This window comes from Oreochromis niloticus, linkage group LG18, assembly GCF_001858045.2.
Source record: "Oreochromis niloticus isolate F11D_XX linkage group LG18, O_niloticus_UMD_NMBU, whole genome shotgun sequence".
NCBI classification, from domain to species: Eukaryota; Metazoa; Chordata; class Actinopteri; order Cichliformes; family Cichlidae; genus Oreochromis; species Oreochromis niloticus.
In genome coordinates this window covers 32,989,405-33,001,137 of record NC_031982.2, presented here as the reverse complement: position 1 = coordinate 33,001,137, position 11,733 = coordinate 32,989,405, and the positions used below count along the sequence as shown (strand labels likewise).

The 11,733-nt window shown below is 44.4% G+C and overlaps 1 protein-coding gene across 4 annotated transcripts in view; it reads right to left on the bottom strand.

The window, feature by feature from the left end:
• Positions 1-11,733, bottom strand: part of efr3a (EFR3 homolog A (S. cerevisiae)) — a 106,815-nt gene that overhangs the window by 6,076 nt on the left and 89,006 nt on the right. For all 4 annotated transcript variants that reach the window (XM_019353966.2, XM_019353964.2, XM_019353965.2 and 1 more), the window contains 8 exons: positions 10,425-10,586; positions 7,685-7,816; positions 7,401-7,468; positions 6,648-6,775; positions 1,742-1,827; positions 1,615-1,663; positions 1,277-1,380; positions 1,122-1,171 (listed from right to left, as the gene is read on the bottom strand). In XM_019353966.2, the coding sequence (XP_019209511.1) occupies positions 1,122-1,171; positions 1,277-1,380; positions 1,615-1,663; positions 1,742-1,827; positions 6,648-6,775; positions 7,401-7,468; positions 7,685-7,816; positions 10,425-10,586 (779 nt within the window). The remainder of the gene's footprint in view (positions 1-1,121; positions 1,172-1,276; positions 1,381-1,614; positions 1,664-1,741; positions 1,828-6,647; positions 6,776-7,400; positions 7,469-7,684; positions 7,817-10,424; positions 10,587-11,733) is intronic.

Genomic DNA, 11,733 nt, shown 5'->3' with positions numbered 1-11,733 from the left:
CTGGTGACGGGGTGTGAAACAAGATATTTAATTAGAAGGAAAAACTGGTTTGGTTTTGGTCACAGACGTGTGATGGACTGCACAAATTTAAACTTTAGGAACCAAAAACCACCTGATTAACCTGATTATTAGGCTGTTGTCCCTTTAAAAGTCGTCTCCGTGTGCACCTGTGCACTGCTTCCAGCGCTCCGACAGTCCCGTTCTGCTCACACATACATGCACGTCCCAGCTAACACACACAGCTGGGTCTAATCACGCTCACAGTGCTGTGACTCAGGAGAACTACACAACAGGTAATGACTGAAGGAGCAGTTCCTTTCCAGTACTGAGGGGAACGACCCGCAACTCAAAGAAAACTCAAACTGTTACAGGCCGCCGTGTTAGCAATGCAAGCATGACTATGAGGAAAAGTGCACGTTATTTGCAGGTGTCGTACTCTGTTCACGTGACGATGCAATCAAAAAAGCTGTGAGAACATGTCAGACAAACACAGCAAAGCCTAAAAACACTGGGTCGTGTTTTATTCATGAGCCACATTCGCTCCAAATATCTCGACACACCTGAAGCCTGCTGCAGATCAGGTGAACCTGCGGCTGGGCTCAGGCAGCCACACTCACTTGGAGCCACATCTGGGCCAAAAATGACCGAACATCTGTTTGTTGAGGAGAATACTGTGGTGACGGCGGGTGGCTCTGAACGAGGCTTCAGGGCGTCACGGTCTCAGCCTGTGGGAGGAGCTCAGGGTGCAGACCCACAGTGGTAAAAACACGTCTTTGGACTTCGATGTTTCTCCTCAAACAGAACTAACACGTGTTTCTTCGTAGTTATCCCGTCTGTGGTGAAATCACAGAGGCAGCTTTAGCAGTGAGGACAGAACGTGACGGGACGCTGGAAGCAGAGCCGAGGAGACGAGCTCGACGGGAGATCAGCCAGAGTTCAGTCAGGTGTTCTGGGTCTGTTTGACTTTTTCTGATCACGCCTAAGCTTTTCTAATGTGGTGTAAATGTCACCACACCAACAATTTCTTTGGTTTTTGTCTAAATTCATATAAAAATGAGAAAAGTCGTTGCAAACAAACAATTCAACTTTTAAAATAAAAAATCAATAAATAACGGACTCACCTGATTGTGAGTTCAAAGATTTGTGCGAGCCGGTCGTGCAGCATGTTTGCCTGGAACAAGTGAGCAGGAGTTTATTTGGGTGTTTTTTCTGATGCACTGACAGTTTATTATTATTTTCTGATTTCTGGCTCTTTTTTGTTTTGTTTTTTAATAACCTTGGATTCGCAGTGGGCGGCGATCTCCTCGAACGGCGCTTTCTGGAACTTCTCCATCACCTGGCGCCTCTTCTCCCTCTCCTGCTCCTCCAAACCGGTGGTGTCTGAAAACAAACCACAAACACAAAGCTGCTTTAATAACAGAGACTTAACTATGCGCTGATTTGTGAGCGCTCTTTCTTCTCCGCAAGACGAGCTTCTCGTCCTTTTACATGGTGAGAATTTCACTGAAACGTCATAAAATCAGAGCTTTTGAAGCGTTTTTGAAGATGGCTGCCTGGTGGACAAAGCAACCCAGAGTCAACGTGAGGAACAGCAGGAAGTGAACGCGTTCTTACCGATGGCCTTCTTCAGGGTCTCAAACGTGATCTCCTCAGCCAGCTGGGACTGTGGACACAAAAACACAAACGTGACCTCACGTTTCCCTCCAGGACCACACGCTGCTTTAAAGAAGATTACTCAGACCTTTTCTGGAAGGCTGTTGGAAATGATGTCCACTTGGAGGGAGACGGTGTCCACGAAACTCTTCCTCCTGGTCAGACGGTCTTCATCTGCAGGATGACAGATTCACACCACATAATGCTTTAAAAAGCCACAAACATTTCTAGTTTTAGTGTCACGTAAACGTAAAAGTCGTTTCTTTCCAGCAGAACGATTTCAGAATAAACTGTGCTTACTGAAGCTGTCACATTACTGAAACCCAGGTAGCTCCTGTAATCTGCGCCTCTTTGACAACAGCGGTGACATCTCTGCTCCCACACACCAAACGCCATCTTTTTTCTCCACTTTAATACAACGAGGAACAAATCCGCCTGATCCCGCAGGGATAAACTCGTTCCCAGGGGACGAACGCACCGACCTCGAGTACTTGTGTATTCATCGCCAGCAGAGGGGAAAATAAGGACCACAGAAGGGCAGCTACTGTCTGAGCTGTGAGGGCATCTGATTAGGTCAGAAAGGTAGCGGACCAGCCGAGGTGTGAAAAGCGACAGAAAGCAGCTCTTTACAATCGCACGACGACCTCTGCTGTGAACTTTGCAGAGGTCTGACTCAGCAGCCGTCCTGCGGGCACTAATGAGGAAAATGATCTGATTGGGGCTGATCCGCTGGAGCTTTAAGATTTTGTTCACACGGTGATCAAACACACAGAACTGAGCCGACGTGACAGGAAGCCACGATTTCATCGCTCCTCGTTGGGATCGCTCTCTGGAAACTTTGACCACCTGAGCCTGAATGCAGCCCGGTCCTGCCGGACTTCAAGAGATTGGATTCCCTCTTAAAGGCCTCATGCACTGATTTTAAGGTCCCACTCGCCACATTTACAGTCTGAATCAATTTGTTCTTACTGAAGCGCAGCCGGCACAGACTGAGGAATTAAAGAGATGCTGTGATTGATGCTTGAGGATCAACCTGCAAACTTGTGCAGCATCCGTCCCTCGTTCTTTTCCATCCATCTGGTCCAGATCCTCCCCCCAAAGTGTTCCCAAGCCAGCCAAGAGGCACAGTCTCTCCAGAGTCCTGTCCTGGGTCCGGCCTTGGGGCCTCCTCTCAGTTAGACATGCCTGAAACACCTCACCTCGATGTGGAGGCTATACTCTCAGACCCCTCTGAACGATCGACCTCCATCTCTACGACAAAGCCCATCCACCCACAGCTTCACACTCAGCTGCAAACTGCTCCACCTGGTGATACTGAGGCCACCAAACTGAGCTGGAAACCTTGCACAGCTTGGACGAACAAAGAAGACCTGTCCATAAAATCAGGACCAGAACTGTGTGAAAGGCCTGCCTGGTGGAGTCCAACAGGTCTGCACCGGTTTGTCCTTATTAGGAGTTTATTTTTCTGCCCCTCATGAAAAACATCTGACTTAGTGCTGAACCCACTGAACCCACCCACTCTCCTCTCTGAGCTCTAACTGCTTAATGATGATCACGTTCTTCATGCCTTTAATAACACCCTACATGACTGGTTTTAAAGAAAAGTCTGTTTTCTGTTAATACTGCAAACTGAAGCTCCACACACCTAAACAATCTGCACTAAGTGCACTACAGGTAAACTGCTCTACACAGACGTGGCAGCATGTGTACTCACCGCAACAGGTCCACGAGTAATGCAGGCAAAACATTTCACAGAGTTATCAAATCACATAGTGAGAAAATCTACAGCTACACACGACATCGACCTCTGAAACAACGAAGCACCTCAACGACGTATCTACAGCTGCTCAGCAGTTTAAAGGTCAGGGCCAGTTTCTCTGCAGGGGTCAAAATGCTCTCATGAATTCCAAGTTTGGTCTCTGCTCAGTGTGAAAAACACTTAAACTGTTCACACCAGGGGTCTCAAACTCGCGGCCCGGGGGCCACTCGGGCACACGTCACCCCTACTCGTGGTCGTATACTGACGTGAAGAAAAATATTGCAGTTTGTCCCAAGAAGTGACTTTTTGTTAGGGAGGATTTGTTTGTTGTTACAATAAGTTCTTTAAAAAGCAAAAAATGATTTAATATGAGCAGAGAGCACAAACATGCAAAAACTAATGTGACACTTGTGTCTGCAGTTTGTGTTTATTTGATAGTTCAATAAAAGGTTTCAGTTGAGAGTGAGACATTTTAAAAACAAAAACACTACATTTTTGGAAATATTTGTGGGTGTTTTCCTGTTTGTTTGTTGTTTTTTTGCACTGCATGAACAGTAAAGTGGTCACATGACATGACGGTGCTAGCGGTGGCCCACAGCTCATGTGAGTTTGAGACCCTGATTTACACCCAGATATTTGTTCTTCTACACGTTCTGCTGAGACGACAGCAGCAGCAGAATGAGCGGAGCGAGAGCTCCTGCAGACTCTGATGCTTCACCGTCACAGCTCCAAACCTCCGCTAACATCAGCTGACTTTTACACACCCCGGGTCCTCTCATACTCACAATATTTAAAAATGTAAGGCTGTGCTATTATTATTGTTATTATTAGTATTAACTTAAAAATTCTCTGGAAAAAAAAAGATCCTGTGGAAAAACTGTGTGAACTTCAGGGAAAAAATTAATGACAAAAAATGAGGAAGAAATACTCTGAGATTGAGTTTTTACAAATTAGGGAAAAAATCTTCTAAAAAATGAAACATAAATTAAAAAAATAAAATAAAATAAAAAAAACAGTCTGAGAATAAAGAAAACTAAAGATCATAAAGAAAATCTCTGAAACTCTTTTCAAATTCAAATTTTAACCCAACTTATAAAGATATTTCTTTTTCTTGTATGTTTTTTTAAACACAAGTTCGAGGCTTCACTTTGTATGTCGGGTAAACTCATCAGCACGCAGACGCCGCTCGGCGCTGTGACATCACGGCAGGACCGGGCACTGATCCGCGGCTCCTCGCACCATGAAAGGAAAGTCTGTGTGAGCTGATCCCTCCCTCTCCTCCTGGGGGGCCACAGCCTTCCAGACACTGCTTTTATACTGATGCTGTTATCACTTGTGCTTCTGGGATTGATAAATAAATTGCGCCTTAATGAAATTGTCACCGTGTGGATCTAAAGCCACCTCACCCTGTCTGACCTCTTGCCCAGAGCAGCCGTTATCAGGCTCCATTCGCCTTACTGTTGCTAACGCAGCATTTTTCTGCTTTACTTCGGCCTCTTTTCGAGCCGCTTTAGCGACACAGTAGAAATGTGTGCACGCTGCTGCTCTCCACAGCAGCAGCCTCGCTCTCCTTCTCTGCCGAGTCCACTGGGTGAGTCAGCAGTGCAGAATAAGCTAACAGGAGGAGGCTGCATCAGACCTGCGAGAGTTTTCACTGTATCTGACTTTTGTAATAACAAAGTGATCCAGTCCTGAGATTTTGAGAAGTGTGTGTGAATGACGGGGCCTGAGGACGTGGATCTCAGGGTCCACAGAGAGTGTGGAGAGCTGCTTACACTGACATCTCATCACTGCTAACTCGGAGACTTGAAGGTCAGAAAGAAGCTGTAAACATTGAAAGAGATGTGCAATCAAAAACTGGTGTTTTGCATTGATTACACTGAACTTCTTTGATTGCTGATTGTAAGCAACAGTTCTCATTTTCATCATAACTGATGGCAGACTTTGTCTTACTGCACCACCGAGTGCTCGCAGACCTGGTCCCCATGGTCGGAGTGACCATTTCGAAGGCAACGAGACCAATAAGATTAAAGAATAAAACGTCTCCCACAGGTGAGTGGGAAACGTGGGACGATCGTAGAAGACGACCTTCTGAGAATTGGCCCGATTCAAAGGGAGAATTTCATCGTTGCGCCTCCTCATCAACACCGAGGCGTCTGAAGCGTGACGAGTTTCATTTCACCCAACTTTGCAAAGTGAAGCCTTTGGTTTTGTACAAATATGTGTCAGCTGATCTAAACCCAGCTACAACAGGTGACTACACATCTCTACACGCCTCACAGGGTTGCCTTGGTTACCTCTGGACGTCTGCTTGCACCTGTGGATGATTTTTCCTACTGTGTAAAGAACTGAAGGGACATGACAGCATGGCAGAGGGAAGAAAACAAAAGCTTGTTAGACAATTATCAGTTTTCTCCTCCCACTCGTTTTATCTAAACAAGGTCAAAGGAAGAGCGTGTGAAGTACGAACTATTCCCGAGCCTGTTTTGGACGTGGGCAGACTTCAAGGTTGAAGTCAAGCGACATTTTGAAGAAGTGCTTTTAAAGAAAGTTGTGCGTGTGAACTCCTGCAGAGGTTCATGTTGTTCTGAGCTGAAACAAACCTTTAAATTATGGAGACGGCGACAGCCTTCGGACTAATAAAGCTGATCGCACACAGAGTTGGTTAAACTTTATTTTCTCTTCACTGAACAACTCCTTAAGCTCTTAATCCGACAAAGCTTCAAACAGTTCTGAGGGCACGGTGAGTATGAAAGCAGGGAAATAAAAAATACAGCACACGGCGTAGCAGCGGACAGCGGGCGCGTTAAATCCTTTAATCTGACTTTTTAGAACCTTTTCGACTCTTGACTTTCCTTCTAAATCGGTTACTTGTATCACTTTTATCGTATTTCCTCTTTAAGTGATAACAGCATAATGTGACCATCGTCTAACTCGGTGGATTTTTACAGCTACACTTTTCCATCAAAAGGAAATATTTTAGATGCTCCGAGAATCAGTTCAGGCACATTTTCTCAGAATGCGTCTCTGGTATCTGAGAAAGCATTTAATAGGACAAAAGGCTGCTCAACAGGTGTGAGAGAGGCAGACTTGAAAAGATGAAAAAGGTATGAATCAACCAATGAGGTAAAAAAAAAAAAGAAAAAAAGATCAGTTATCAGTTCAGCAGTTTTCTTAGATAAGAAGAAATATAAACATGATGTTCCCCGTCCTAACGGAGGCTGGACTGTCGTACCTGTGACCTGAGGAACGTAGGGGATGGAGAGGCGCTCTGCGTTGTACCCCGGCCCGGCCAAACACTCGGCCATGTCGGCCGTCTGGAAGTACAGCTGGCTGTCCTCTTTGTCCAAAGATTCAGGAAGCCTGGAAGAAAAGACGCAAGACACAAAATAAACTTCCTGAGGAAAAACCTCAGAAGAAAGTGTGTTTTTAGTGAACACACAGCACAGCTTCACTTCTCAGAGCAACGTTGCAAAAAAGGTCACATTTGTTCTCATCTGTAATTCAACACTGTACAAGTTGATATCAGGGTTCCTGCACACGCATCTCACAGCTGGCTGCACAGAGACCAGTTTGTCCCAGTCTGAGCACAGACCGTTTAAATGAAAAGCAGCTTGTAGCGTTGAGGTGACTGCTGTTGTGATTTGGTGCTGTATAAATAACACTGAACTGAAGCGAGTAGCTGTTTGTCAGTCTTAATGCTGTCGATGCAAAGACGTGCTGCTGTTGTTCTAATAATATTTTTATGAGTTATTGATCCCAGAAGTTGAATATGTGAATTTATCTGCAACCTTGAAAAGTGAAGCAGCACCGTTCCTTCACTCCTGAGTTTGTTTCTCGTACATTTTCAAACTTTTTAACCTTCAGCTCTGCCACACTTATTACAGCTCGGTTTTATTATGAAACAATGAGGCTTCACAGCCGTTTTCTAACTCGAGGCTTTGGATTATTTCTCACTAAACAAATTCAGGCTGTGATCTGCACTTACGGACACTTGTCTCTGAAGATGTGCTCTGGGAGGAGGTAAGGAGCATCCATGTTCCTCAACTCAATAACCTGGACAGAGAACAGCTGATTATATGATGTTACACTATTTTCAAATAAGAAAGACGTAAACAAGAAGAAACAGCTAACATGCAGAAAACAGCGGTGCATCATCAGCATACTGAATAAATCATATTTTTGTATTTTCTGCAACAAATGGCAGTAAAAACAAAAAGTGGGAATGAGAGCCAGCTGCTCTGATCCTCAGTAATGTTAGGGAGGAGTCACCTTGCTGACGTGCTGGCAGAAGGGCGGGTTGGCAATCATCTGACTCAGGAAGTTGAGGTACGCGGCCACCAACGCCATGATGCCGCAGCGAATAAACATGGGCAGGTTCTCGTCGTTGGTAAGAGCCATTTCCTGCACAAACCAGTTGCAAAAACTGTGTTAGTGGGGACAAACCAGCAGCTCAGCTTCTGTTTCTGGTCGAGGAAGCATCAGTACTCCCTGCATACACTCCCCTTTAATCTGTGTGCAGGGTTATAGCATGCAGCAGCATTTCTCTAAGGTTACACGAACACGGATCTTCTATTTTCACACACTGTCAGGAAAAAGGTTGTTGTCAAGGTAACGACCCTGAGGTGACACAGCAAACAAGGCAGACTACATACACCGTGCCACATGTCTGTGGTGTGTCTCAGCGGCTCTTGGTTATTATGTGGTATTAATAATCATGTGAAGACTGTGACGCACCGAGTGTGACTTTGTTTTAGCTTCCACCCAATCTACCAAAAAATATTACAGTAATAATGCCAATGAAAGGTAAAACACTAAGTGGAGAAGCTGAAGACAAATATCTGGCTTCACTCGAACTAAGCCATCGAGCTGAAAGGACCTGTGCAGGTGTGTGGTTCTCCTAAAGGAGTCTGTATCTGCACCGAGGGAAGCTTGTAGCATGAAGATTGACACAAGACCGGGTTAAGTGCTTGATCTTGACACTTTGAAACAAGATGTGACCATCAGATTTGACTGAAGCCGCACACTCATTGGCTTGAAACTGGTGACCATAAACTCATGAGTCAAAGTGTTTACAGAGGTCAGGCTGGAGGAACGTTTTACCATCGATGTCTAGAAGACTGAAGTCTTTTTCCAACCACCAGTATCGCCCCCCAGTGGCCATTAAATTAAACGCAAACACTACAGCACTAAAACTGGCTGGCGAGTGATTGCAGGAGGTAGTCATGAGTGTGGAATGGTTACAGACAGGTATATGATGCTGCACTGGAAACCTTGGGACTGGTTTGGTAACTAGCAGATTGCAGTAGTGGCCAGTAAATCGCATCAAAAATGCTGACTTGTCTGTAAACACTCGCCAACTTTTCTCAAGGCGACTGTGAAACTGACACGTGTGACAGAAACCAGACTGAAGAGAAACTTGACAGAAATGCGTCCTCATGAATTTGTGCTATGAAGCACTTCCTGTCTGAAACACCATCTGCATGACAAAGAAACTAAAAGAGCAGAAATTCCTTTTAGTCTTTTTTTAATACTTTTATGTCTCAAAAGTTCCCTGAATTAAACAAAGGTATACACAGCACTCACAGAGTGTGTGTGTGTGTGTGTGTGTGTGTGTGTGTGTGTGTGTGTGTGTGTGTGTGTGTGCACAAACATCATGTCTACAGTGCTGTGACATTTGGAAATGATAAGATCTCAGCGTGATGCACAAACAAGCTGAAGCTGTGTGTGTGTGTGTGTGTGTGCACGTGTGTGTCTCTTATGCGTGTGTGTGTTGGTGCGAGCGTGCACACTTCCTTCACACCTCTCTTGCACTTCCAGGAGGTTTTTATTGGAGCTGCGTGGGTTCTCACGGTCTAATGACATAAAGGCAAATGACAGCACAGCTACTCATCAGCCACTTAAATATGACACCTGACACCAAAAATATAGCATAATCACATCGAGGGTGCTTTAGACTGAAGCACCATAATGTGGAGCGTGAAGAGCTTGTTAAACACGAGGTTAAACACAAACCCTCCAAACCAAAACAGGGATGTAACTGAGGATGTTTACTCCATACCTCGGCACTGACAGCCACAGCTTTTCCATTTCAACAGACGATTTGATCTCCTCGGCGATAAAACTTTTCCACTATCACCTGATACCGGTGACCTGGAAACACTGCACACTCATGACTCGTCTAATTTTACTGCATTCAAGTTATAATAAGATATGTTTTTACATTATATCTGAGTGAATGTTTGGGGACTGTGTCACTCTTAACTGAGTTGTTCTTCATTGATTTGCTGTAAAGTTGCTGCCTTCTAAGAACACACCATCACTCTGCAGGCATCTCAACTCATTTCAGTGTCACCAGAACATAAAGTACATGTCATCAGTCAGATCTGATCAAAACATCAAAAGGTTTGGTCTTAAAAACTTTGACCACCATCTCTGCTGTCACATGGTTCTTTGGGTGTCTGTGGTGTTGCAGGTGATGCAGAGACGGTAAAAATAAATGAAAAGTGTTAAATAAACATTATTTAGATTAAAATTCCCATCTGACGCCCTTTGACACATCCTTATGACAAATCAGATGTTCAGATGTACTTTTTTAAAACTTATTTTAGCCTCAGCTCATTAGCTGCAAGCCGCTTTGCAACCCATGTCAGGCCCGCTTAATGAGATACAGCCACAGTTATGGAAGCTGTTAATGAGGAATCGAGCTCAGCGAGACTTCAACACCAGATCAGAACAAATCAGAAACAGAAGAAAATCCCTCACCTTTCTCCTGAGTGTTGGAATCAAGGGTTTACAGATGGGTGCAGATTATTTTTAGATTTTAGATAAAACTCTGGGAATTATGGATGTAAAGTTTAATCGAAACTGTAAATGTGACAGAAAGAGCCAGAAAATCTACTTATGATGAGATTATTCTGACTGAGCTTCCAAACACAACCAGACGAAACTGCTTTTTGTCTTCGCTTTGACTAAGAAGCAGAAACTTCAGATGTGAATTCTTCGGTTTTACCTGCAGCGCGATGGCGAGTCGAATGAGGTCGATGACTACTTCCTCATTGGCCAGCTCGATGGTCAGAATGGCGAGGGTGGTGAAGAGCAGCTCAAAGTTTTTGTGGACGTTATCTTCTTCTTTGCAGCCCAGATAGATGTGACGGTAGAGCTGCTGGCCATGCTTCAGGAACCAGAAGCAAAGAAAGAAACAAAGAGGAGGAAGAGAAATATGCGAACTGTTAAAAAAAAAAAAAACTTTTTAAAAGTCATTTTTCTCTGAGAGCCACTCTGGCTGATTAAAACCTGCGTTCGTGTTTTGTTAGTGCTGTTTAACAGAAGGAAACAGCGGAGGAGTCGGGGACTCGGGGTGGTGTAAATGTAAACTACAGCATGTGGGTTCACTTTAATGACGGTCCATGTTCTCCAGTGCAGACTCTCAGATGTTGATGACAACAGAGTCACGTGACCCACACAGTCAGTGGGAGACGCTGACTCTGGACCATCAGGTAATAACAGACACCGAGCTGAGGACCGCGGGGGGATACTACGTAACTATATTACAGTAGTTTTAGATTCATTCTGCTGTTATTGCTTAGCTTAAAATTTCATTTCTTTAAAGTAAAAAAATATCAACATTTCCTCTTTTCCGGCTGTAAAGACTCATTTTTATCTTCTGCGATATTAACCTGACATTTGTTATCAGATGGATGCAGACATTTACAGACGCGCTCTGGGCTCTAAAAATGCATGACGGCGATTTTTAAGGACAATTTTTGACATTTTAATAAGCAGAACTTAACGGCTCTCTCAGTAAAAAAATAACCAGCGGATTAAACTCTTAATTAATCGCCCTGAACATCTATCACAGCAGCTCCACTGCGGATGAATGAAAAAAGTTATTGTCCCTGAAAATGCAAACGAAAACGCCAATGAAATGATTAATCCCATTAAAATGTGGATAAAAATATCCCACCGCTGTTGGAGTGGGATTTATGAAACAAATATAAAAGCAGAGCCTGGCTGCCTGCATTCGTTATAAACTCCACAGCTCAAGACAAACACTTGTATTTACTGCTAATTAATTACAGTTAGACACATTAATGACCTTAGACACCGTCCTACAGCCGGAGGTCGTTCCTGCGGCTGTAGGACGTCTGGGAAAAGGTTGCGGCTCAGGTGTGATTCACAGGTGAACGAGTGAAATCGCGGGGCTTCATTCTGGAAATGCCGCCCAGGTCAATAAGCTCCAAAGACCTGGCTCCATGTTTTCACTACGGCTCAGCCTGAGCAGCTTTCCAAGATTCCCGGGTTACAATAATCTCTCTCTC